Source organism: Scyliorhinus torazame, chromosome 1 (assembly GCF_047496885.1).
Source record: "Scyliorhinus torazame isolate Kashiwa2021f chromosome 1, sScyTor2.1, whole genome shotgun sequence".
Classification (NCBI taxonomy): domain Eukaryota; kingdom Metazoa; phylum Chordata; class Chondrichthyes; order Carcharhiniformes; family Scyliorhinidae; genus Scyliorhinus; species Scyliorhinus torazame.
In genome coordinates, this window is record NC_092707.1 from 159,074,497 (window position 1) to 159,101,533 (window position 27,037).

Genomic DNA, 27,037 nt, shown 5'->3' on the forward strand with positions numbered 1-27,037 from the left:
CCAGCCAAAACTTTCTCATATCCACTCTTTGATCTCCTAATTGCTTTCTTAAACTTCATCCTGTACTTTCTGTACTCCACTAATGCTTCTGTTGCTTTGCTCCCCTTGAACTTGCCGGTTTTCTTCTCATCGTGTCATATTCCAAAATAATCCCCAAAATGATGTTTTGAATTCAAATGGCAGAGAAATTAAACTTTGGTTAAGCAAATAACTACCTCAAATAAGGAAAATTGTGTTGCCATCCAGTTGATTTGCAATTTTCCAGAGCTTATTTGTTTTATGCTTTTTTCACGATAATAGCACCCCAACTAGGAAAAGTTGGAAACCACAACTGGGATGTTAAAGGGCCAACTGTGGCTCCAGATGCTGCTGACCTTGGTCTAGGCTCCAGTATGTGGCTCTAGCCTGTGGCCGCGGAAGCTCCTGACCTTGGGCCTGGATCCAGCATGTGGCTACAGCCTGTGGCCATGGAGGCTCCTGACCTTGGTCTAGACTCCAGATCCTGCTGACCCTGGTCTAGGCTCCAGTATGTGGCTCTAGCCTGTGGCCGCGGAAGCTCCTGACCTTGGGCCTGGATCCAGCATGTGGCTACAGCCTGTGGCCATGGAGGCTCCTGACCTTGGTCTAGACTCCAGATCCTGCTGACCCTGGTCTAGGCTCCAGCGTGTGGCTCTACTCTGTGGTCGCGAAAGCTCCTGACCTTAGTCCAGGCTCCAGCATGTGGCTACAGCCTGTGGCCATGGAGGCTCCTGACCTTGGCCTAGATGACAGCATGAACAATGGAGAAAGCAGCTGACATCCCAGCAACTATCTGCATCTTCAGAAGAGGGAGAAACTTGGAGGAACTGGGATGCAAAATTCCAAAACAGAACATGAAAAAAGCAATGCAGTTCACCTTGTTGCTTAGGTCCTCGTTCATATTCTGCAGAGCGCTGGTCTCTCACGCCATCACTGTTTGGAATATGAAACTGCGGCCCTTCCCTCATCAGAAAATACCAAGTTCTTGGGTGGTTCATGGAGTCATTTAGACAGATGCAGCCATTCAGCCCATCCAGAACATGCTGGCGCTCTGTAGAGCAATACAACCAGTCTCATTTCCTCTACTCTAACAATCTTATTTCCTTCAAGTGCCTATCCAATTTCCTTTTGAAATCATTCATCTCCGTTTCCATAACCCCCATAAGCAGAGTTCCAAATCAGTAGCACGCAGTGTAAAAAAAGGCCATACTCACCTCCCTCCCCCAAATATCTATTTTCCAAAACCTTAAATCTGAGCGTATTGAAAATTTTCCATTTGCTAATATTTAGTCACTTGTCTTTTCAATGTAATTATGGGCGCTGCTTCCATCTGTGCTGTTGAGATTGTGGGCTGTCCAACCAATCCCTTTACTGAATTTTCAACATTACAGGAAATTTGACCCTCTTTCTCTCCCCCCCCCCCGCCGTCTGCTTTTGTTTCGGCTGCAAAGTGGATGCTAACATAAAGGTCAAACCCGTGACATTATGGGAGAGGTGCATGAAACCTCAAGAGTCAACTTTCCAACCTACCTGTGCATTATCCGAAAAATAAATTAAGCGAGCATTTAGAGAGGCAATGGCTGAATTGAGAACTGCCTGCTGAAACTGGTCAGTGGCAAGACATGTCTAACAAGTTCAAGAGAACATTTTGGGAGAAGTTTGGATTGATATAGGGAACACTGATGTGATCTAAAATAAAAACAGCAAGTGCTTGAAAAACTCAGCCAGGCTGTTGCTTCACAGCGCCAGGGACCCAGGTTCAATTCCCAACTCAGGTCACTGTCTGTGCTGAGTCTGCACATTTTCCCTGTGTCTTTGTGGGTTTCGTCCGGGTGCTCTGATTTCCTCCCACAATCCCGAAAGACGTGCTTGTTAGGTGAATTGGACATTCTGGATTCTCCCTCAGTGTACCTGAACAGGCGCTGGAATGTGGCGACTAGTGGATTTTCACAGTAACCTCATTGCAATGTTGATGTAAGCCTACTTGTGACACTAATAAAGATTATTATTAGTTCCAGTGTGGGATCACTGGCTAATGCCCCAAAACAGAAGCCCAGGCCAACTCCATGCATTAACTCAGGGTTACTGACAATTGAACTCACAGTTAATCCACTTGATCAGTGTCGGGTAAGAGGAGGAAGCAGGGTGGGCGGGATCAGGTACCCAAAGCAGTTTTTCTGAAGTAGTAGGCGAAACAGAGCAAGCCAGATGATACCACATAGTTTGAACCCTTAAGAGAGTGTGACGAACGTACGGATTTCCGATGTGTTATGTTTGGTGCAGTAAGGATTCTAACCTAGGTTGACGTATGTTTGACTGCTGCAGTAATGTTTTTTAAAATCCTGCTTTCTAAAACAGATAGGTTTTTTGAGAGCCAAAGGTGCAATTAAAGCATTGCAAAAGCTTGGGCCAATGGATTTTTGTTTGGATCACAAGGGTTCTCTGGGGAGTAGACAGCTGGAGACATTGTGTTTCAACTTGGTAAGATGATGTGACTAATGGGAGGAATTAGAGTACCAGGTATTTTGCAGAAAGGCAGTTGTTTTAGATTGGGACGTCGACAGAACTCAAGTATCTGCTCTCAATACAGTTCACTTGAAGATCTGTCGGTAGACAGACCAACAGTTTAGTTAGTTGGGAGCTGGAAGTCAAGTTATGAAGGCAGTTTCTGAAGACTTCAGCTAGATAACCTGCGTGGTTCTGACAGGGTCAGGTCTCTTCCTTTAAAGCAGTCTCAAAAGATCTCTCTGTTTCAAAGTAAAGTTTCAAGACACCTCTGCAGAGCAAGTATTCCTGAATGCTAACTGTATTTAAAAGTGGATTAGGATCAGTGTTGGTTCTGTTATTTGAGTAAGGATAGCAGTTAAGTGTTATTGTGTTACTGTATTGATTAGCATTGCTTAAGGAGTAATTGTAAGCTAATTTCTTGTGTGATGTTAAATATATTTTAATACTGTGTTTGTAAAAAAGTTTGGTTGAATATACCATATCCTTACTGTGTGAAATCACTCCTGGAGCGAGGTATTCTTTCACCTTACAAAATTAGAATAAAGTATTAGGGTTTCTGCCCAGTATCCTCATCACTGTTGGGGTCTAGTCCGGGATCGTAATAGAGGGATTCAGTCTTTGGCATGGAAATGTCTGTATTTGAACAAATTTCTGTCTGCTGTTTTCTACATCATTTTTCTTAAGTCAGGTGGTGGGGGCAAAAACAAAAAATCATAGAATGATACAGCACTGCCACAGTGCCAGCTCTCTGAAGCAACTTGGTAATGGCAGTCCCCTGCTCTTTCCCTACAGCCCTGCAAATAATCTTCCCCTTCCAGAGTCTCTTTTGAAAGTTACGACTGAATCCGCTTCAACCGTCCCTTCAGGCCGCACGTGACAAATGACAGCTTGCTGCGTAATTTTATCTCCACGTTGCCTCCAGTTCTTCGCCAATCGTCTTCAATCTGCATCCACTGGTTACCCAGTCTCTTGCCGTTGGAAACAGTTTCTCTCGCGACTTTGAAAACCTCCATTACATTTCCAAAGCATATAGGACAACACAATAATGGGGGTAACTAACTGTGGCACACAAAAGAAATGAAACATATTTTAACACTCAAACCGAGAAAATGTGCCAAAATCACTTAAGTAACACAAGGATGAGCAACGCAAATATCTTATAGAAAACTATCACAAAAAGATTTATTTGATTTTAAAAGAATAATTCCTTTCCCCTCCCCCCTCTACAATCTACTTGCCTGCCCAGACATTCTCCCCGAAACAGAACCAAAATCTAAATTTTAAAAAGGCTTTCACTGTAAAATCTACCACACGGTCGACACGTCAAAGTGAGGGTAGACCAGGTTCATACATCGTTAACACAATGATAAATGGCACTGTAGAGTACACAAGTGTACACGATCGGATGTGAATTCCAACGGGTTATCAGAAAACATACAAACAAACAAAAAAAAATAAAAAAAGGATTTATTCCTGTAGTATCCAAGCATTGCATTCCAGGATTGTGGGGAAACTGCAGGGCTCACTCAGTCTTTACAATCGAGGTTTTATCGGCAGTAGTTTTTATTTTTGCAGGGGGAGCCGCTTTCATCAACTCTGCCCACGCTCTGTAACGAGTAACGCGGTGTGCTGCCCCCCGCTGGAGATGGACAGCACTTCTCTATTTTCCAGCTGCTGGCCTGACATCTGGACTGGGTTCCACACGTCTTCCTCACTGCCCGTGCTCAGCTGGAAATTCGTTCCCATTCCCCAGGCGAAGGCTCGGCCTAGCAGAACAATCGTGGCGGGCATGGGTGGGGAGACGAGACAGAACAAAACACACGTCAGAGCCCAGGCAGCTCACTCAGCAAGAAATCAATAACTTTGAGGGGAGAATATGGAGATTGATGAAGGGGTGGTGGGTAATCAAAATCTTACCATCCTTGCTGACGGCATAACTCACAGAAGCCCCACAAGCCACCCCAGTGATAACTGGGAGTCCCTGAATGATGGTGGGTGCGTTCTTCTCCGTCCCTTCCTCTCCCAGCCCCAAGCGGCCATACTCTGCTCGACCCAAGCTGTACACTTTACCTTTTTTTTTAAAAAAACAAACACAAGATCAGAAGTTATGAGGACGACAAAAAAAAAAAAAAAAAAGAGTAAGCTTGCCTGGGAAAGGGCTATTTTGCCATGAAAACTCACCATTTCAGAACAAATTTAATTGTTTGCTCAGGATTGTCTCCCATAGTACACGTCTAGATGAAAGTCAGTGCACAGTGCTCTGCAAAACAGGTACCAAGTGATAGGAAGGTGGCAGTGATAGCTTGGTGAGCATCACTGCCTTTGTATACAGTTTGCCTAGCTTCATCCCTGGCCATTATGATGGGTACTTCAGTGCCCCCAGCAATGGGTCAACAATGGGCTATCCATTATGGGTACGGGGTGGCACTGACCACGCCGCCACCCATTCTCCAGCCCAGGTTACCCTCAGGAAAGCGGAGGTGAGCCGCCTTCTTGTACCTGTAGTAGCTGATTTGACACAATGGAGTGGAGAGTCAAATCATTTTGGTCTGACACTGGAGGCACAGGGTAGGCTTAGACCTACTGGCTAGTTGTGAGGCTATGGACCAAAACCATGAGAAGAACATCCAGAATGCAGACCAGACCATGGAACTTGGGGAGCAGGAAGTTGCCCAAATCGAGGGGGGTTCTGGGCACGGTGAGGAGTGCACTGTGGAAAGTAGGGATTCAATAATTAAGAGGGATAGATAGCAACTTTTGTATGCACAATCAAGATCTCTACATCCTGTCTACTATCAGGACACGGTACATCTCAAATCAACTAAAAAAAGATATTGGAGAGGGAAAGGGAGAGGATCTAATCACTGGTGGTCTACCTTGGGACCAACAGCATAAGGAAGAGTAGCCAAGAAGCTTTGTCGCACAGCATCAAGACCCAGCATCAACAAACAGAACTCGAAGCATTATAATCTCAGGATTATTACCCAAGAAAAGATGATCCTTCACCGCCTTTTGGAAAAATCAGAGCAAGTAACAGATGCAACTTCCTACCGTATAAAGCGCCCTACACAGTGACACCCACCTTCAGAGTCCAAGCACAGCGTGTGGTGTTGTCCACCGGCGAACTTGACCCAAGACTTTGTTGAGTTCTTGAATGCAGTTAATTTGTGCGCCGAGTAACAGGGAGCCGTGCCTGATGTTCCTGCAGCAGAAACAATACACCACATCTCACACTCGCATCCTCATCTCTTTGTGGCTTTTCTATTACTTCTCACTGCCACATCGCTCCTGAAAGTAGCGGGGGGTCCTATTGGAAAACAATGCCAGCCCCTATCCCTGGAACTTCTTCCCTTGATACGCAAGTCTAACCCACAATCATCGACAGACTATTCAACTGGTGAGGCAGCAGAGGTACGTCTGTTCAAGCCCTCGGCCTGGTATCCACAGATGTGCATTCTACAGCACAATAAAAATAAAGTTAAGCTGCTATTCCTCACCTCCTTACGCCTGGTGAGCCCAGTGTGGAACTGGGGACGTAACAGCATGCTTTCCTTTCTCACTAAACCGTTATAATCACTGGTTAGGTCTCAGCTGGAATATGGCATCTAATTCTCCAATCACCTGTGGTGCCCCCTCCCTCCCTCACTCACCAGTGAAGTCCATGGCCTGATTCTCAATAAGGCGGTCGCCAATATGCAGCGTCCCCGCCACCCAACGGCAGAACAGTCGAACCAATCTGCGCTACGTCCTGCGGTACAAAAGGTCGCCCGGTTCGGAGGAGAAGGGAGAGGAATGAAAGAGGGGTTCCGGCCCGTCGGCCACAGCCAGGCTGCCGCTACCCTTGGGCACCTGGGGCAACAAGCCGTTGCCAGTCGCAGGAAGGAGGCAGAGGAATTCCGCTGCCGCCACAGGGGCCCCGGCTGCCCTGCGAGCAGTAGAACTGGCTGTGGAGCAGCAGTATGGCGCTGCTCGAAGTCGAGTTCATGGCCAAGACCGTTTGTTCCATCACCGAAGCTTCTTTTTCCTCCTCCCGAGATGGCACCCACGGAGGAAGGAGAACCGTTAGCTGCTCGGGTTGTGAAGCGCATGTGCTGCGCGCTCACCCCTTTACAGTTGAGGAACCTCACTATTGATGGTGAGTGACAGGAACCCTCCTCCAATCAGCCCGGCCACTTTTTCAATCTCCTGCTCCATCCACTCGCATCGACCCTGCTCGCACATCAATTATCGCCGTGGCTGCACCCACTCAACCTTTGCTTCAATCATCGCCCTAGTTTACAAATATGCCCCATCCACCTCCAGTCGCCGCCCACTTTCCATTCCCCACGCGACAAATCGACCCAGCCTCCCACGTCAATCATGGCTGTACAAGGGCAGCATGTGCCGCAGTGGTTAGCACTGGGACTGCGGCGCTGAGGACCCGGGTTCGAATCCCAGCCCTGGTTCACTGTCCGTGTGGAGTTTGCACATTCTCCCCATGTCTGCGTGGGTTTCACCCCCAAAACCCAAAAGATGTGCTGGGTAGGTGGATTGGCCACGCTAAATTGCCTCTTAATTGGAAGAAAAAAATAATTGGGTACTCTAAATTTAAAAAAAAAAATCATGGCTGTACTGCCCCCCACTTCGACGGCGCCTCCTCCAACTAATGTCCAAGTTGACAAAAAATCCTCGTCCGCTCGCCAGTCGCCGTCCACTTAAAAAGAATGCATGAAATGAAGCATGAACACATGTAGCTGAACTAGCACCAGGACAACATTCACCGTTCCCTGTACACACACGACTGCGTGGCAAAATTTGGTTCCGACTCCATCTCCAAGTTTGCCGACGAATCAGAGTACAGGAGAGAGACAGAGAACCTAGTGGAGTGGTGCAGCAACAACAATCTCTCCTTCAATGCTAGCAAAACTAAAGAGCTGGTCATTGACTTCTTCAGGAAGCAAAGTACTGTACACACCCCTGTCAGCATCAACGGGGCCGAGGTGGAGATGGTTAGCAGTTTCAAATTCCTAGGGGTGCACATCTCCGAAAATCTGTCCTGGTCCACCCACGTCGACGCTACCACCAAGAAAGCACAACAGCGCTTATACTTCCTCAGGAAACTAAGGAAATTCGGGATGTCCACATTAACTCTTACCAACTTTTACAGATGCACCACAGAAAGCGTCCTATCAGGCTGCATCACAGCCTGGTATGGCAACTGCTTGGCCCAGGACCGCAAGAAACTTCAGAGAGTCGTGAACACAGCCCAGTCCATCACACATATGTGGCTCACATCCACTGACTCCATCTACACCTCCTGCTGCCTGGGGAAAGCGGGCAGCATAATCAAAGACTCCTCCCACCCGGCTTATTCACTCTTCCAACTTCTGCCATTGGGCAGGAGATACAAAAGTCTGAAAACACGCACAAGCAGATTCAAAAACAGCTTCTTCCCAGCAGTTACCAGACTCCTAAGCGAGCTCTATGGACTGACCTGATTAATTGTTTTTTTAATAAATTTAGAGTAGCCAATTATTTTTCTTTTCCCAATTAAGGGGCAATTTAGTGTGGCCAATCCACCTAACCAGCACATCTTTGGGTTGTGGGGGTGAAACCCACGCAGACATGGGGAGAATGTGCAAACTCCACACAGACCGTGACCCAGGGCCGGGATTCGAACCCGGGTCCTCAGCGTTGCAGTCCTAGTGCTAACCATTGCGTCACATGCTGCCCAACTGACCTGATTAATATTACACTCCTGTATGCTTCACTCAATGCCGATGTCTATGAATTTACATTGTGCACCTTGTGTTGCCCTATTATGTATTTTCTTTTTATGCTATTTTATTTTCATGTACTTAATGATCTGGTTGCGCTGCTCGCAGAAAAATATTTTGCACTGAACCTTGGTACACGTGACAATAAACAAATCCAATCCAACCCATCAACCCCTCTGCTCGCTGACCTGAGCTGGCTCCTGCTCCAGCAATAGCTCGATTTTAAATTTCTCAAAACCTTGTTTTCCACTTCCTCAATGGCCTCCTCCAAGATCACTTTGGTTCCTCTACTGTGGCCGCTTGGCCACACCTGATTTTCATTACCACAACGCTGACAGCCTTGCCTTCAGCAGCCTGAGGCATGAGCTCTGGAATTTCCTCCCTAAAACTTTCCAACACTATTTCCTCCTTTGAAAAACTTCCTTAAATCCACCTCTTAGACCAAACCCTTTTTGGTCACCTGTCCTAATGTCACATGCAGCCGGATTTCAAACCTTGCTTGATAATGTTCCTGTGAAGCGCCTTGGGTTGGTTCACTGCATTAAAAGGTGTCACATAAATGGGTGTTGTTGTTGTTGTTATTTGGGGTAGAACTCTGCGTGCACACTTCAAGTTATAGGCAACATTTCTAATTGTGCTTACCCAGCTGATGATAGTTGGACAGTCCAAAACCGTAGACATGACCCTCCTTCGAAATCGCAAACGTACAATATGCCCCGCAGAAAACATCACAAAATCTCACTTTCCCGCTCCCCTTGGCTTTGAGGTGGAGGCTCTTGGGAATCAGGAGTCGCTCTGAACAAATTGAACAGAAGTCACTGGTGATTAAACACAATAAAATATTATCAATAATCTCGACAGTAAGGGACGCCCCACAGTAAATGGCCGCTGCTCCTGACCAATTAATGACTCAAGTTAAGAGATCTGTGATTGCGACATAAACGTGGTCATTTTACTGGGTAAAGTGGGATCCACAGCACGGGATACACAGTGAAGAGGCCTGGTGCAGTTCAGCTGCACTCTAACTGAAAGGCGAAACAGGCCAGAGGGGCTGAATAGCCTGCTCCTGATAGTCAGGTGGTGTGGGAATTCATGCCACATTTACCTAGACCTCGCCTTCCTCCCCTGTTTGTAAAGCATTCCGCAATTCGGCCGAGCTGCCCCTGTTCGCCACAGCCAGAGGTGTAAATGTCACCATCGAGAGACAGCAACACCAAGTGGTCATTGCCTAGAAATAAAGAACAGAAAGGAAACATTTTGGTCAACTGTATTCAAAATAGGAGTACATTAATGTTCAAACAGTTTGCCAAGTCACGGAGATCAGCCCAGGCCAAATATCTGGAATTCCCAAAGTCTGTGTGGTCGCATCAGTAACGAGAAATGGAAAAGACACGCCCTTCATGTAGCCCTTTCCACAACCTCAGGACATCCCAAAGCACATTTTAAGACAATGGAGTATAATGATGCAGGGAGTGTGACAGCGTTTTGTGCATAGCAAGCTCCCACAAATGGCAGTGTACTAATGACCAAGCAACTTCTTTTCAAACAAAAACGCTCTTGCGGTGGATAGTCCATACCTCATCCGAAAGATGGGCACCTCTGACAGGGCACTTCGGTGGCGGCAATGAGTGAGTGAACCGCACATTCGGGGGCTCTCACTCCGGCGGGATTTGAAGACCTGGTTCCCTGGTTTTGCGGGGCTGTGGAACGCTGAAATGACGGCCACGGGGGGCTAAGGAGCGAGCAGAGCTGCATGGAACTGCGTGAGAGCAGAAAGCAGTGCAAATGGGAGAGGAAGGGACAACGGCAAGGTGCAGGGGAAGCTGACCCGGGAGCAAAGATGGCAGACCTCGGACCCGGCGATCCAGCAGGCGCTGGAAAACATGCTGCAGGTGATAAAGAGCAGTTTTGAGTTGTTGAAGCGGGATAACGTGGACCCACTTCAGAAGGCAGTGGATCAGCTGAACCAGAGACTGGATGCCCAGGACGAAAAAGTTAAGGAGCTGGGGGAGGCGGTGGAGGAGCAGCGGACGCACAGACGATTGCTGCGCTAGAAGTCGACGGGTTGAAGGAGAGACAGAGAAGACTGCTGGATAGAGTAGAGGAGCTGGAAAATAGAACCCGTAGACAAAATCTGAGGATCATCGGCCTCCCGGAGGGTGCGGAGGGAGCTGATGCCACAGCGTTCATGGCTGACCTGTTGATGCAGCTGATGGGGGCTGAAGCCTGTCCGCGACCGCTGGAGCTGCAGGGGGCACACAGAGTACAGGCAAGACAGGTGCGTCCGGGGGCCCCCCCCGTCCGATGGTGATTAGGCTCCACAGGTTTGTGGAGAAGGAGCGGGTGCTGCAGTGGGCAAAGAGCGCTAAGAGCAGCACGTGGGATAACAGTGTCCTTCGCATTTACCAGGACCTAAGCCAGGAGGTGGCCAGGTGGCGAGCAGCCTTTAAACAAGTTAAGGAGGTGTTGTTCAAAAAGCACGTGAAGTTTGGTCTGCTCTTCCCGGCCCGTCTTTGGGTTATGCATCAGGGCCAACACCACTACTTCTCCAAGCCCGAAGAAGCGATGGATATGGGGCTGGTCTCGAAAATAGGACCCACGGATGCAAGCTAGGGTCCGAGTATTACTGGTTGAAGGGACGCCTACTGTGCCTGGACTGTAGGTCGAAGGTTTACTGCTTTAAAGGTGCCTTGTGGTGTATTTGGGGGGGGGGGGGGGGGGGGGGGGGGGAGATCTCTCCCCCCCCCCCCCCCCCCCCCCCCTCGAATGGTCTTTTTCCTTTTTTCGGTTGTTTTTTTTTTTCTCTCCTTTTTTTTCTTCTGTTGTGGTGGGTACCTTTTGTTGGAGTGCGCTGGAGCCTGTATTGTAACAAATGGGTGGCCGGTCAGCAATGGGGATTAAAGATGTTGGTTGGGGGCTTTTATTTCATTTATGTCTATGGTTTTTATGTTTGTTTCGGATGGGGGATGTACGGGTACTGGGTTATTGCGATGTTATATATATTTTTTTTTGGGTGCTCAGAAAGGGACGTGTGTTAACACTTTTCTGTGTACACAGCTGGCACTGTATTGTACCTGGAGCAGCCTCGCGGTGCTGTTTGATGTGTCCATCTCGTTTGATCTTTCCCATCTTAGTGAGACTGTTCCAGTGGGTCGGAGTGGGGGATGGTGTGCTGGAGAGTGGGGAGATGAGGTCGGGGAAACAATGGAAGTGAGACAAGGGGGTGCCGGAGCCATGAGTCACCGGGCTAGCAGATTGGCTAGTCAAGGGAATCAGGTGGGGGGGGGGGGGGGGGGGGGAGAATACAGCCAGTGAATGGCTGGGGTGGGGTTATCGGGGGATGTTGCTGGGGGGGGGGGGGGGGTAATTTTGCTGACGTGGGAGGGGTCTGAAGTAGGTAATGGAAAGGAGGTAGGGGGTGGAGGCAGCCAAGAGGCGAGCCAGGAATGGCATGGCGCATGGGCCGGGGGCGGGCCCAAGAAAGGTTATGGCTGACCGACAAGGGGGGGGGGGGGGGGGGGGGGGGGTGCCCCCCAACCAGGCTGGTCACCTGGAATGTCAGGGGACTAAATGGGCCAGTTAAAAGGGCACGTGTGTTCGCGCATTTGCGGGCTCTAAAGGCGGACGTAATTATGTTGCAGGAGACACATCTGAAAGTGTCTGACCAGACTGGGTTAAGGAAGGGCTGGATCAGCCAGGTCTTCCACTTGGACTTGGATTCTAAGTCCAGGGGGGTAACAATTATGATCAATAAGCGGGTTCAATTTGAGGCGGAGGGCGTAGTCGCAGACGGCGGGGGCAGATTCCTTATGGTAAGGGGCAAGCTGGAGGGGAGAAGAGTGGTGCTGGTGAACACATATGCGCCGAACTGGGACGACGTTGACTTTATCAAAAGAGTGCTGGGGAAGATCCCGGACCTAGGTAAAGAATACGGAATACTCGGCAATCACTATCTCGGACCATGCCCCGCACTGGGTGGACCTGCAGGTCGGGGGGGGGGGGGGGGAATTACCAACGCCCGCAATGGAGGTTAGACGATGGAATGTTGTCGGAGGAGGGGATATGTGAGAGACTTCGGAAGTGTATGCAAAATTACTTGCAGGTGAACGATACGGGGGAGGTTTCAGCAGCGACCCTGTGGGAGGCGCTGAAGGCAGTAGTGAGGGGGGAGCTGATCTCAATTCGGGCTCACAGGGTCAGGGCGGACAGAGCAGAAATGGACAGATTGGTTAGGAAAATTCACCGGATAGGCGAGGAGCATGCGGGCTCCCCGGGGGAGGACCTTCTCAGGGAGAGACGGAGATTGCAGGCGGAACTGGGGGTGCTATCCACGAGTAGGGCCGTGAAACAACTTAGGAAGGCGAGGGGAGTGGTGTATGAGCATGGGGAGAAAGCCAGTAGATTGCTAGCTCAGCAACTCAGGAAGAGGGAGGCGGCCAGGGAAATAAGTAGAGTGGTTGATGTGGAGGGGAGCAGAGTGGAGGACCCGGCAGGACTGAATAAGTTATTTCGGGACTTCTATAGTAATCTGTACAATTCAGAACCCCCGGAAGAGCCGGAGGAGATGAAAAGGTTCCTGGGTGGACTAACCTTCCCAAAAGTAGGCAGGGGACTAGTGGACGGGCTGGGGGCCCCGATTAGAGCGGAGGTGGTATTGGGGGGCCTAAAGGCCATGCAGTCGGGGAAAGCCCCGGGACCAGATAGATACCCAGTAGAGTTTTACAAGAAGTTCTCGGAGATAATGGGACCGGTCCTGACAAGGGTTTTTAATGAGGCAAGAGACAGAGGGACCCTGCCACCGACAATGTCGCAAGCCACCATCTCGCTGATACTGAAGCGGGACAAGGACCCGGAATCCTGCGGGTCATACAGGCTAATCTCCCTGATCAATGTGGATGCCAAGCTCCTGGCCATGATCCTGGCGATTAGAATTGAGGACTGCGTACCAGAGGTGATTGGGGACGATCAGACATGGTTTGTGAAAGGCAGGCAGCTGACAGCTAACTTGAGAACATTGCTTAATGTGATCATGATGCCCCCGACGGGCAAGGAGGTGGAGGTAGTGGTGGCAATGGACGCTGAGAAGGCCTTTGACCGGGTGGAGTGGGGCTATTTGTGGGAGGTGCTTGGACGGTTTGGGTTCGGGGAGGGACTGGTTAATTGGGTCAGACTATTGTACCAGGCCCCAAAAGCTAGCGTTAGGACGAACAGGATGTCAGATTATTTCAGACTACACCGCGGGACCAGACAGGGGTGCCCACTCTCCCCGTTGCTGTTCGCGCTGGCCATAGAGCCGTTGGCGATGGCGTTGAGAGCTGCAAAGGGGTGGAAGGGAATGACTAGGGGGGGGGGGGTTGGAACATAGGGTCTCTCTCTATGCGGACGACCTGCTCCTGTACGTGTCGGACCCACTGGCCGGGATGGAAAATATACTGGAAACATTGAGGAAGTTCGGCCGCTTTTCAGGGTACAAATTAAATATGGCCTAGAGTGAGATGTTTGTGATGCAGGCAAGGGGCCAGGAGAATAGGCTGAAGGAGCTGCCATTTAGGCTGGTGCAGGAAGGTTTCCGGTACTTGGGGTTACAGGTGGCACGAGACTGGGGCAGGTTGCATAAGTTAAATTTGACTAGAGTGGTGGAACAAATGAAGAGGGAGTTTCGGAGATGGGATGCACTCCCGCTGTCACTGGCGGGGAGGGTGCAGACTGTAAAGATGACAATCCTCCCTAGATTTCTGTTCATCTTCCAGTGCCTGCCGATCTTTATCCCACGGTCCTTCTTCAAAAGGACTGGCAAAATCATCATGAGCTTTGTCTGGGCGGGAAAATCCCCGCGGGTGAAAAAGGCGATGCTTGAAAGGAGCTGCAGCGAGGGGGGACTGGCATTGCCGAGCCTGATCAACTACTACTGGGCGGCTAACATAGCCATGATAAGGAAGTGGATGGTGGGTACGGGGTCTATCTGGGAGCGAGTGGAGGCGGCTTCGTGCAGGGGCACCAGTTTGGCAGCCGTGGTCACAGCTCCCTTACCGCTGTCGCCGGCCAGGTACTCCACCAGCCCGGTAGTGGGGGCGGCCCTGCGGATATTGGGCCAGTGGAGGAGGCATGTGGGGGGGGGGGGGGATCTGTCTGGGCTCCAATATGTGACAACCATCGATTCGCCCCCAGGAACATGGATGGAGGGTTTTGAACATGGCGGCGGGCGGGGGTGGGGAGGGACTTTGTACGTGGACATGTCCGATCCTTCCCACGCCTCCCGCCAATAGGGATCCAGGACAGAATAGTCTCTAGAGGAGAAGGAGGAGAGGGTAGAGTCTCGTATATCTCCAAGGTGCTCATGAAGGGGGAAGAGACGGAGGAACTGAAACTCAAATGGGAGGAGGAGCTCGGCGGGGAGATGGAGGACAGGCTGTGGGCGGAAGCTCTGAGTAGGGTAAACTCAACCGCAACATGTGCCAGGCTCGGCCTGATTCAATTTAAGGTCGTTCACCGGACCCACATGACGGTAGCTCGGATGAGCAAATTCTTTGGGGTAGAGGACAAGTGCGCTAGATGCGCGGGAGGACCAGCGAACCATGTTCACATGTTTTGGGCATGTCCTAAGCTTAGGGGGTACTGGGAGTGATTTGCGGGGGTCATGTCCCGGGTGCTGAAATCAAGGGTGGTGATGAGTCCAGGGGTGGCAATTTTCGGGGTTTCGGAAGACCCAGGAGTCCAGGGGGAGAAAGAGGCAGATGTTCTGGCCTTTGCTTCCCTAATAGCCCAGCGGCGGATACTGCTGGCATGGAGGGACTCAAAAGCCCCGAAGACCGAACTATGGCTTTCGGACATGTCAAGTTTTCTGGGTATGGAAAAAATTAAGTTTGCCTTGAGGGGATCTGTACTGGGGTTCGCAAGAAGGTGGCAACCATTCATCAACTTCTTCGCGGGAGAGTGGACGTCAGCAGTGTGTGGTGGGGGGAAGATTAGAGTAGAGTAGGAGGGATAAATAGGTGGGTAGTGTCTAGGGGAGAGGAGCGGGCATGTGCAGTATGGTTTGATTGAAGTATTGGTTTTATATTGATGTTTGCACATTTCTGCAACTGTTTCCAATGCCCAAAAAATACCTCAATAAAATTGTTTGTTAACAAAAAACAAAAACAAAAACTCTGACAGGGCAGCACCCTCTCAACACGACACGAGTGTCAGCCATGATTTTGTCCAAGGCTCTGGAGTGGGAGCTCAACTCACAACCTTGCAAGTTCCGAGGTGCGTGTGCTACTCACTAAGCCACTGCTGGCAATACAAAGACTCAAGCAGCCAACGGAGCAGACCCACCTTCAAAGTATTCAGGGCAACCAGCAGTGCCATCATTGTCCACATGGCAATAGTAACTGTTCAAATCAAGTAGAAATCTGCAAGGGCAGCACGGTGACGCAGTGGGTTAGCACTGCGGCCTCACAGTGCCGAGGTCCCAGGTTCGATCCCGGCTCTGGGTCACTGTCCGTGTGGAGTTTGCACATTTTCCCCATGTTTGCATAGGTTTCGCCTGCACAACCCAAAGATGTGCAGGGTAGGTGGATTGGCCACGCTAAATTGCCCCTTAATTGGAAAAAATGAATTGGGCACTCTAAATGTACATTAAAAAAAGGTAGGAATCCGCAAATATCAAGATGTGCCAAATGAAAATGAAACACCTGCATGTTTATATGGGGAGGCAGTGGCATGGCGGTATTGTCACTGGACTAGTAAACCAGAGACCCAGAGTAATGCTCTGGGGATCCAGGTTCAAATCCCACCACTGCAGGTTATGGAATTTCAATTCAATTTTTTTTAAATCTGGAATTAAATGTCCAACCATGAGTATGAAACCATTGTCGATTGTCATAAAAACCCATCTGGTTCACTAATGGCCATTGGGGAAGGAAATCTGTCATCCTTACCTGGTCTGGCTCCACATGTGACAGCAATGTGGTTGACTCTTAACTGCCCCCTCAAGGGCAATTAGGGATGGGCAATAAATGCTGCCAAAGCCAGCGAAGCCCACGTCCCATGAACAAATTTTTAAAAATGATCTCTTTACCGTATTCATCCTAGTTCACAACGTTCCTCATCTTTGTCCCACCATCCTGAGGAACATTCACCCCATTGTGTCTGACACAAAAGCCCCATGTAAGTCTGGATAAAACTACACTGAGAGCAAAGCCTTCTCACCTGAGGTGATTTTAACAATGGGGACATCGAGAGGGACTTTCTGTGGGAAAAAGCAGGTCTTCATGGGCTCCAGCAGTCCTATAACTCCATTGTTATCCTGTGGGAAATCCACGTTTAAACACAAGTTAACCACGGACATTAGATTTATGCAACAGCTTTTGAAAATGTACAGCGCCCCGTGAGGAAAAAAAAACTCTACAATTATTTTGTAGTAATACAAGCTGATAGCCCTGGAAAACTAAATTTTAAAAGAATTACAGAAATGCATTACTGGATAGCATCGGAAGGAGAAAATACAGAAGTCAGGTGCCAGATGTGGCAGAGTAGCCAAGACACTCCATCCGAGACTGAAAGGTGATGGGGAAAAGTCCCACTTCACAAGCTTGAGTGCAGTATCTAGGCTGGTACTGCCAGTGCTGAGGGAGTGCTGCACTGTTAGAAATGCCACCTTTTTATCGAGATCAATGCTGGCCTGGAAAGCAGACGTAAAATGATCCCGTGGCACTATTTTAAAGAGAAGCAGGGAAGCATTACACAGCACCCTGGCCAATATTTATCCCTCTGATAAATGAGCATTGATGTTTATGAGAGCTTGTTGCGTGACATTTGCAGCTGCATTTCCTCCATTTAAACATTGACCAGAGTTTAGAAAGTTCAGTGGCTGGCGAACATTTTGGGACTCCCAGAGATCACGAAAGATGCTTCATAAATCCAGGTCTTTCTTATTCCTCTATAATAAACACCTGGATATCTCTGGGCAGTTCGGACTAGTGACATTTTCCCTTGGCTAGTAAGGGACAACGCAGACAGGGTTCCCACCCCTGCTCACTGGGAAGTGTGGATATCACTTCAGGTTTTTCAGAACAGGAAAAGGTCAGTAAGGCTCGGAGCCATTCAATGAGAGCTGATCTGAATCTTGATAATAATCTTTATTAGTGTCACAAGTAAACTTACACTAATGCTGCAATGATGTTACTGTGAAAATCCCCATGTCGCCACACTCCGCCTGTTCAAGTATACAGAGGGAGAATTCAGAATGTCCAATTCACCTAACAAGTCTTTCTGGACTTGTGGGAGAAAACCGGAGCACCCGGAGGAAACTCACACAGACACAGGGAGAACGTGCAGACTCCGCAGAGACAGTGATCCAAGCCGGGAATCGAACCTGGGTCCGTGGCGCTGTGAAGCAACATTGACAACCACTGTGCTACCGTGCCGACCCAAATTCTATGTCCCTACCCCTACCCAACAATGCTTTATCGATTCACTTCAACTTTATTATCCGAACACAAATCTATTTCAGGTGCATTGCTCATTCCTTAAAAAAATGAGATGATTTTATTATTTTTTATTTCCAATTAAAGGGCAATTTAGGATGGCCAATCCAACCAACCTGCAAAGATGAGTTGTAGGGGTGAGACCCACGCAGTCACGGGGAAAATGTGGAAACTCCACACGGACAGTGATCCAAGCCAGGATCGAACCCGGTCCTCGGCACCGTGAGGCAGCAGTTAACCACTGCACCACATGCCACCCCTGAATAATAAAGAAAGACAACTACTCTATCACAAAGATGTAATTTTAATTAATAAGTCTTAAAATCTATTCCAGATTTTTATTTTTTTTATTTTATTTATTCATTTTTTATTTTTTTATTTTTTTTAAAGAGTACCCAATTCATTTTTCCAATTAAGGGGCAATTTAGCATGTTCAATCCACCTACCCTGCACATCTTTGGGTTGTGGGGGCGAAACCCCGCAAGCACGGGGAGAATGTGCAAACTCCACATGCACAGTGACCCAGAGCCGGGATCGAACCTGGGACCTCGGCGCTGTGACACTGCAGTGCTACCACTGCGCCACCGTGCTGCCCCTCCAGATTTTTATTTAATCCAAATTCCACCATGGTGGATTGAAACCCTGGACCATGGATTCTTAAATAATCTTTATTGTCACAAGTAGGCTTACATTAACACTGCAATGAAGGTGGGCAGCATGGTGGCACAGTGGTTAGCACTGCTAACTCACACAGCCGAGGTCCCAGGTTCGATTCTGGCTCTGGGTCACTGTCCGTGTGGAGTTTGCACATTCTCCCCGTGCAGGCGTGGGTTTTGCCCCCACAACCCAAAGATGTGCAGGGTAGGTGGATTGGCCATGCTAAAATTGCCCCTAATTTGTAAAAAAATGAATTGGGTACTCTAAATTTTTTTATTTCTTTTAAACACCGCAGTGAAGTTACTGTGATAATCCCCTAGTCGCCGCACCACAGCGCCTGTTCGGGTGCACTGAAGGAGAATTCAGAATGTCCAATTCACCTAGTCCAGTGACAATACCACTATACCACTACCCTAGGCATTAATATAGTCAGAGAGTGCCACCCTAAGGGCACATTCTCATCCCTACACAAATCTCATGTTAAAGCTTCTGACAGTGAAGGGCACAACTTCGTTCAGGAATCGATTTGGCCTGCATGCGAGGATTGTAATCTTCTCCCCAAACGCAATCAGCAGGAATACTGAGCAATACCTTCTGCACTGTAAATTCTATGAACCTTCTATAAGGAGCCGTTTCTCACTTTATTAACCTCTACTTTGGTCAAAATTCTTTGGCGAGCAGATTTTGTCAAGAGAGATCTTCTCACCAAATCGATCAAAATCCTGAAAATTTGAATCCATTCCCCAGTAACATCCATTTTTTTCAGGAGGAGATGGAAATTTTCACAACCGTGTGTGAACTAAATGGTCACTGCCTTCCCTTGAGACTGAGTAATGAAATAGTTAGCTCCAATGTCTCCATTGTACTCTCCTTAGGTTGACGTGAAGAATGTCCATTCTACTGCTCGGTTCCCCCAAGGATCGGCAGTGAGAAAACCAACTGGAATCATACAGCACAGGAAACCACTCAGCCCATCATGTTTATGCTGGCTCTTTGAGATAGCTACCCACTTAGTTCCATTCCCTTGCACTTTTCCCAGTCCTGCAAATTTCGCCTTTTCAAGGTTATATCTAATGCCTTTTCAAAAGTTACTATTGAACCTGCTTCTGCCTCCCGTTCAGACAGTACATCGCAGATCAGAACAACCTGCAAGGAAAAGGGAATGTCTTGGTCCTCTCTCCCATTGAATTTTGCACCAATTTGCAGCACAGGAGGAGGCCCTTCAGTCCATCATTCCTATTCTCGGAAGGCACTATCCAATTCATTCCACTCCACTACCTTTCCCCAGTTCTTTTCAAGCATTTATCCAATTCTCTTTTGAATCGTACCGTTGGAGCAGTTTCCTCCACCGTGTCGTGCAGGGTACTCCAAATCACAATAACTCGCCGCATTTAAGAAAAAAAAGTCCCATTTCAGAACCAGTTCGAAAGAGGACTCATATTGGACCCAGAACGCTAACTCTGATCCTCTCTCCACAGATGCCAGCAGATCCGAGATTTTCCAGCATTTTCTGGCTTTTAATTTCTCATCTCACTCCATCTGGTTCCTTTGCCAAATTACCTTAAATTCAAGTCCCTACATTACCGACCCTCTTGCCAGTGGGAATAATTCCTCCCCATCTGATCCACCAACACTGCTCACTTTTGAACACCTCTGTTAAACATCCCCTCTCGTAGCTTACCCTGAAGGAGCCCCAGATGTAGACCTGACCGACGTCAGTCAGCGCCGCACTGTGACTGTCACCGGCAGAAACCTGGACCACGTGCTCGTTGAGTACAACCCGACCAGGGGTCATATCTGACCCATCCTGCGATGTATCGCGACCGAGAGCACCTTCATCGTTGCAGCCAAACGTGTAAACCTGAGGGCACAAGAGAAACAAAATCAGGATTATCTATCAACACTAGGTGCAACAATCAACACATGGATCATTCCTGACCATTGGAGTTCTCCCAGAGTCCCTCAACCATCATCACCTGAATCACATCATTCACCCGAGGAAGGAGCTGCGCTCCGAAAGCTAGTGACTCAAGACAAAACTTTTGGGACTTTAACCTGGTGTTGTCAAGACTTCTTACTGTGGTTCCGGGTGCGGCGATGACCAGCTGAGTCGCACGTTTCGGCAGCTCCCGGTGAAACGGACTTTTGGGCTCTTGATAGGAGCCCCAACGGCAATTTTGACAGCTAAAAACACTGTGCGGTAAACCAGGAGGGAATCCCCCCTGGATACGGATGAAAAAAGGAGGAGAAAGTGGCCGGATTGCAGTGGATCCTTTAGAACAGCGGCAAGGAAGGCAAGCAAAAACCAAGATGGCATCAGAAGGTGGCAGTTTAACATGGGGCCCTGAACAACAAGAGTTCTTGAAATGCTGTGTAGAAGAGATCAAAAAGGAAATGAAGAAAGAGCTGTTGGCCCCGATGCTACAGGCGATCGAAGGGCTAAAGGAGGAACAAAAGACCCAGGAGCGGGAGCTTCGGGTCGTGAAGGCAAAGGCAGCCGAGAATGAGGACGACATACAGGGCCTGGTGGTGAAGACGGAGACGCATGAGGCACATCAGAAACGATGTGTGGAAAGGTTGGAGGCACTGGAGAACAACGCAAGGAGGAACAACCTGAGGATTCTTGGTCTTCCTGAAGGTGCGGAGGGAGCGGACGTCGGGGCATATGTGAGCACGATGCTGCACTCGTTAATGGGAGCGGAGGCCCCGGCGGGTCCGTTGGAGGTGGAGGGAGCAAACAGAGTGATGGCGCGAGGACCGAGAGCAGGAGAAATTCCCAGAGCCATAGTGGTGAGATTCCTCCGTTTTAAGGATAGAGAAATGGTCCTTAGATGGGCAAAGAAAACTCGGAGCAGTAAATGGGAGAACGCGGTGATCCGCGTTTATCAAGACTGGAGTGCGGAGGTGGCGAGAAGGAGGACGAGCTTTAATCGGGCCAAGGCGGTGCTTCATAAAAAGATAAAATTTGGAATGCTGCAACCGGCAAGACTGTGGGTCACATATCGAGGGAGGCACCACTACTTTGAGACGGCGGATGAAGCGTGGACTTTTATTGTGGAAGAAAAACTGGACTGAGCGGGTTATTAAAAAGAACGTTTGAACAAAGTGGTGGGGCGAATGTGGGGGGCGAAGAGGGGGGTTAAAAAGGGGGGAAAGAGGAGTTTTATGTACTAATCCTGCGATGTGGTAACTTTTCTCTCTTCCACAGGTGGTGATGGGGGGAGGAGGGGAGGTGGAGGAGATGGGGCGTTGGCCATTGGGGGCGGGGCCAAGGGAGAAGCGCGGGCTTGGGTCCCGCGCTATGATAACCATGGCGGGAATAGAGAAGCAGGAAGGAGGGGGCATCGCACGGTGCGAGCCGGGGTCACGGGGGGAAGCCGAGGTCGGCCAGAGTTTGCTGACTTCTGGGAGCAACATGGGGGGAGTAATTACGCTAGCGGGGGATCTAGCAGGGGGGGGTGGGTGGGAGGGGGGAATTACTGGGTTGCTGCTGCTGGGGAGAGGGAGGAGCTGGTATGGGAGGGGATGGGCGGGGGGGCACCGCCTGGGGGAGATACAGCTGCGTGGGAACCGGGTGAGGAGCTGGAAAAAGGGGATGGCTAATCGACAAGGGGGGGGGGTAGGAAGCCCCCCAACCCGGCTGATCACGTGGAACGTGAGAGGGCTGAACGGGCCGATAAAGAGGGCACGGGTACTCGCACACCTTAAGAAACTTAAGGCAGATGTGGTTATGTTACAGGAAACGCACCTGAAACTGATAGACCAGGTTAGGCTACGCAAAGGATGGGTGGGGCAGGTGTTCCATTCGGGGCTAGATGCGAAAAACAGGGGGGTGGCTATATTAGTGGGGAAGCGGGTAATGTTCGAGGCAAAGACTATAGTGGCGGATAACGGGGGCAGATACGTGATGGTGAGTGGCAAACTACAGGGGGAGACGGTGGTTTTGGTAAACGTATATGCCCCGAACTGGGATGATGCCAATTTTATGAGGCGGATGCTAGGACGCATTCCGGACCTAGAGATGGGAAAGATGATAATGAGGGGAGATTTTAATACGGTGTTGGAACCAGGGCTGGATAGGTCGAAGTCCAGGACTGGAAGGAGGCCGGCAGCAGCCAAGGTACTTAAAGATTTTATGGAGCAGATGGGAGGTGTAGACCCGTGGAGATTTAGCAGACCTAGGAGTAAGGAGTTCTCGTTTTTCTCCTATGTCCATAAAGTCTACTCGCGAATAGACTTTTTTGTGCTGGGAAGGGCGTTGATCCCGAAGGTGAGGGGAACGGAGTATACGGCTATAGCCATTTCGGATCACGCTCCACACTGGGTAGACTTGGAGATAGGGGAGGAAACAGGAGGGCGCCCACGCTGGAGAATGGACATGGGACTAATGGCAGATGAGGGGGTGTGTCTAAGGGTGAGGGGGTGCATTGAAAGTACTTGGAACTCAATGATAATGGGGAGGTCCAGGTGGGAGTGGTCTGGGAGGCGTTGAAGGCGGTGGTTAGAGGGGAGCTGATATCAATAAGGGCACATAAAGGGAAGCAGGAGAGTAAGGAACGGGAGCGGTTGCTGCAAGAACTTTTGAGGGTGGACAGACAATATGCGGAAGCACCGGAGGAGGGACTGTACAGGGAAAGGCAAAGGCTACATGTAGAATTTGACTTGCTGACTACGGGCACTGCAGAGGCACAATGGAGGAAGGCACAGGGTGTACAGTACGAATATGGGGAGAAGGCGAGCAGGTTGCTGGCACACCAATTGAGGAAAAGGGGAGCAGCGAGGGAAATAGGGGGAGTGAGGGATGAGGAAGGAGAGATGGAGCGGGGAGCGGAGAGCGTGAATGGAGTGTTCAAGACATTTTATAAAAAATTATATGAAGCTCAATCCCCGGATGGGAGGGAGAGAATGATGGGCTTCTTGGATCGGCTGGTATTTCCCAAGGTGGAAGAGCAGGAAAGGGTGGGACTGGGAGCACAGATCGAGGTAGAAGAAGTGGTGAAAGGAATTAGGAGCATGCAGGCGGGAAAGGCCCCGGGACCGGATGGATTCCCAGTCGAATTCTATAGAAAATATGTGGACTTGCTCGCCCCGGTATTGACGAGGGCCTTTAATGAGGCAAAGGAAAGGGGACAACTGCCCCCGACTATGTCTGAAGCAACGATATCGCTTCTCTTAAAGAAGGAAAAGGACCCACTACAATGCGGGTCCTATAGACCTATTTCCCTCCTAAATGTAGATGCCAAGATCCCGGCCAAGGTAATGGCAATGAGAATAGAGGAATGTGTCCCGGGGGTGGTCCACGAAGACCAAACTGGGTTTGTGAAGGGGAGACAGCTGAACACGAATATACGGAGGCTGTTAGGGGTAATGATGATGGCCCCACCAGAGGGGGAAACGGAGATAGTAGTGGCGATGGATGCCGAGAAAGCATTTGATAGAGTGGAGTGGGATTATTTGTGGGAGGTGTTGAGCAGATTTGGTTTTGGAGAGGGGTATGTTAGATGGGTGCAGCTGTTGTATAGGGCCCCGATGGCGAGCGTGGTCACGAATGGACGGGGATCTGCATATTTTCGGCTCCATAGAGGGACAAGGCAGGGATGCCCTCTGTCCCCATTATTGTTTGCACTGGCGATTGAGCCCCTGGCGATAGAGTTGAGGGGTTCCAAGAAGTGGAGGGGAGTACTTAGAGGAGGAGAAGAGCACCGGGTATCTTTGTATGCGGACGATTTGCTACTATACGTGGCAGACCCGGCGGAGGGGATGCCAGAAATAATGCGGATACTTGGGGAGTTTGGGGATTTTTCAGGGTATAAATTGAACATGGGGAAAAGTGAGTTGGTTGTGGTGCATCCAGGGGAGCAGAGTAGAGAAATAGAGGACCTACCGTTGAGGAAGGTGACAAGGGACTTTCGTTACCTGGGGATCCAGATAGCCAAGAATTGGGGCACATTGCATAGGTTAAATTTAACGCGGTTGGTGGAACAAATGGAGGAGGATTTAAAGAGATGGGATATGGTATCTCTGTCACTGGCAGGGAGGGTGCAGGCGGTTAAGATGGTGGTCCTCCCGAGATTCCTCTTTGTGTTTCAGTGCCTCCTGGTGGTGATCACGAAGGCTTTTTAAAAAGGATCGAAAAGAGCATCATGGGTTTTGTGTGGGCCAGGAAGACCCCGAGAGTGAGGAAGGGATTCTTACAGCGTAGCAGGGATAGGGGGGGGGGCTGGCACTACCGAGCCTAAGTGAGTATTATTGGGCCGCTAATATTACAATGGTGAGTAAGTGGATGGGAGAGGAGGAGGGAGCGGCGTGGAAGAGATTAGAGAGGGCGTCCTGTAGGGGGACTAGCCTACAGGCTATGGTGACAGCCCCATTGCCGTTCTCACCGAGGAACTACACCACAAGCCCGGTGGTGGTGGCTACACTGAAGATTTGGGGACAGTGGAGACGGCATAGGGGAAAGACTGGAGCCTTGGGGGGGTCCCCGATAAGAAACAACCATAGGTTTGCCCCGGGGGGAATGGATGGGGGATATGGAATGTGGCAAAGAGCAGGAATAACGCAACTGAAAGATCTGTTTGTGGATGGGAAGTTCGCGAGTCTGGGAGCGCTGACCGAGAAATATGGGTTGCCCCAAGGGAATGCATTCAGGTATATGCAACTGAGGGCTTTTGCGAGGCAACAGGTGAGGGAATTCCCGCAGCTCCCGACACAAGAGGTGCAGGACAGAGTGATCTCAAAGACATGGGTGGGGGATGGTAAGGTGTCAGATATATATAGGGAAATGAGGGACGAAGGGGAGACTATGGTAGATGAACTAAAAGGGAAATGGGAAGAGGAGCTGGGGGAGGAGATCGAGGAGGGGCTGTGGGCAGATGCCCTAAGCAGGGTAATCTCGTCGTCCTCGTGTGCCAGGCTAAGCCTGATTCAGTTTAAGGTATTACACAGGGCGCATATGACTGGAGCACTTCTCAGTAAATTTTTTGGGGTGGAGGATAGGTGTGTGAGGTGCTCGAGAAGCCCAGCGAATCAATACCCATATGTTTTGGTCATGCCCGGCACTGCAGGGGTTTTGGATGGGGGTGACAAAGGTGCTTTCAAAAGTAGTGGGGGTCCGGGTCGAACCAAGCTGGGGGTTGGCTATATTTGGGGTTGCACAAGAGCCGGGAGTGCAGGAGGCGAGAGAGGCCGATGTTTTGGCCTTTGCGTCCCTAGTAGCCCGGCGCAGGATATTGTTAATGTGGAAAGAAGCCAAGCCCCCGGGGGTGGAGACCTGGATAAATGACATGGCGGGGTTTATAAAGCTAGAGCGGATTAAGTTCGTTCTAAGGGGGTCGGCTCAAGGGTTCACCAGGCGGTGGCAACCGTTCGTCGAATGCCTCGCAGAAAGATAGATGGAATGGAAAAAAGAAGGCAGCAGCAGCAGCCCATGATCGGGGGGGGACGGGGACGGGGGGGGGGGGGGGAAGGGGGGAGAACCAGAAGGACTCTCAGGGTTGTTAATATATACTGTATAATATGCATAGGTCGTTGCGACAGATAATTATATATTGGACTGTTAAATTATATTTTTGGAGAGTGTTACTTGTGATAAGGCAGTTGCCAATTAGGGTTAGTTTTCATTTTTGTTATTTATTATTTATTCATTTTTTTGTTTATAAAATAGGTCATTGTTATTTGTGTTGTTATAATATTGTGTAAAGGATGCACAATGTACTGTGTTGGTTGACCAAAAATTTTCAATAAAATATTTATTAAAAAAAAAAGACTTCTTACTGTGATCATCACTAAAAATAGTGTTCTGGTCATTTAGCTCATTGCTGTTTTGCGGGAGCTTGCTGTGCGCAAAATGGTCACCACCTTTCCTACATGACTACACTTCAAAAAGTACTGCACTGCCTGTAAAGCTCTCTGGGTCATCAAGTTTTGTGAAATGCGTTATATAAACATAGCGCTTCATTCTTGCCCAGACATTTGAAAAAAAAACAGAAAATGCTGGAACACTTGGACCCAAGGAAGATTAACGCGGCAGGTGTTCGCACTTCATCAGTTCTGATTAAACGTTAGCTCCTCTTTTCCTTCATTGATTCACCTCAGGTTTTCCTGTTATTTGGTGCTTTTAGAATCGCAGAATCATACAACACTACAGACGGCCATTTGGCCCATGATGCTTGTGCTAGTTTTCAGGTAGAGCTATCCAGTTAGCTCCACTCCCCCACCCTTTCCCCATAACCCATAGAGATGAAGCTACTCTTTGTTCAGATTGTTGACACAAAAACAGAGTATGATGGGAGGGCACTGGATGAACTTTTATCATGCAAGTTGATGTCAGGGGCACGTACAATGTTTTTGTACTAATTGAGATGCAGGTTTGCTGCTAGGCCAACATTCATTGTTTACCCCGAACTGCCCTCGAGAAAGTGGCAGTGAGCCGACTTCTTGAACCACTGCAGTCCATGTGATGTAGATACACCCACAGTGCTGTTCTAGAGAGGAAGTTCCAGGATTTTGAACCGCCGACAGTAAATAAATGGTGATCTCGTTCCAAGTCAGGATGGTGGGTGGCTTGGTCGGGAACTCTGACGTGGTGGTGTTCCCATGTGCCTGCAGCACTTGTCCTTCTAGATGGCA

At 49.4% G+C, this 27,037-nt stretch overlaps 1 protein-coding gene across 6 annotated transcripts in view; it reads right to left on the reverse strand.

The window, feature by feature from the left end:
- Positions 1–3,681: 3,681 nt before the first annotated feature.
- Positions 3,682–27,037, reverse strand: part of rcc1 (regulator of chromosome condensation 1) — a 53,357-nt gene continuing 30,001 nt past the window's right edge. For all 6 annotated transcript variants that reach the window (XM_072501067.1, XM_072501069.1, XM_072501068.1 and 3 more), the window contains 7 exons: positions 20,091–20,270; positions 16,476–16,572; positions 9,388–9,510; positions 8,925–9,077; positions 5,609–5,728; positions 4,444–4,596; positions 3,682–4,292 (listed from right to left, as the gene is read on the reverse strand). In XM_072501067.1, the coding sequence (XP_072357168.1) occupies positions 4,117–4,292; positions 4,444–4,596; positions 5,609–5,728; positions 8,925–9,077; positions 9,388–9,510; positions 16,476–16,572; positions 20,091–20,270 (1,002 nt within the window). In that variant the 3' untranslated portion in view covers positions 3,682–4,116. The remainder of the gene's footprint in view (positions 4,293–4,443; positions 4,597–5,608; positions 5,729–8,924; positions 9,078–9,387; positions 9,511–16,475; positions 16,573–20,090; positions 20,271–27,037) is intronic.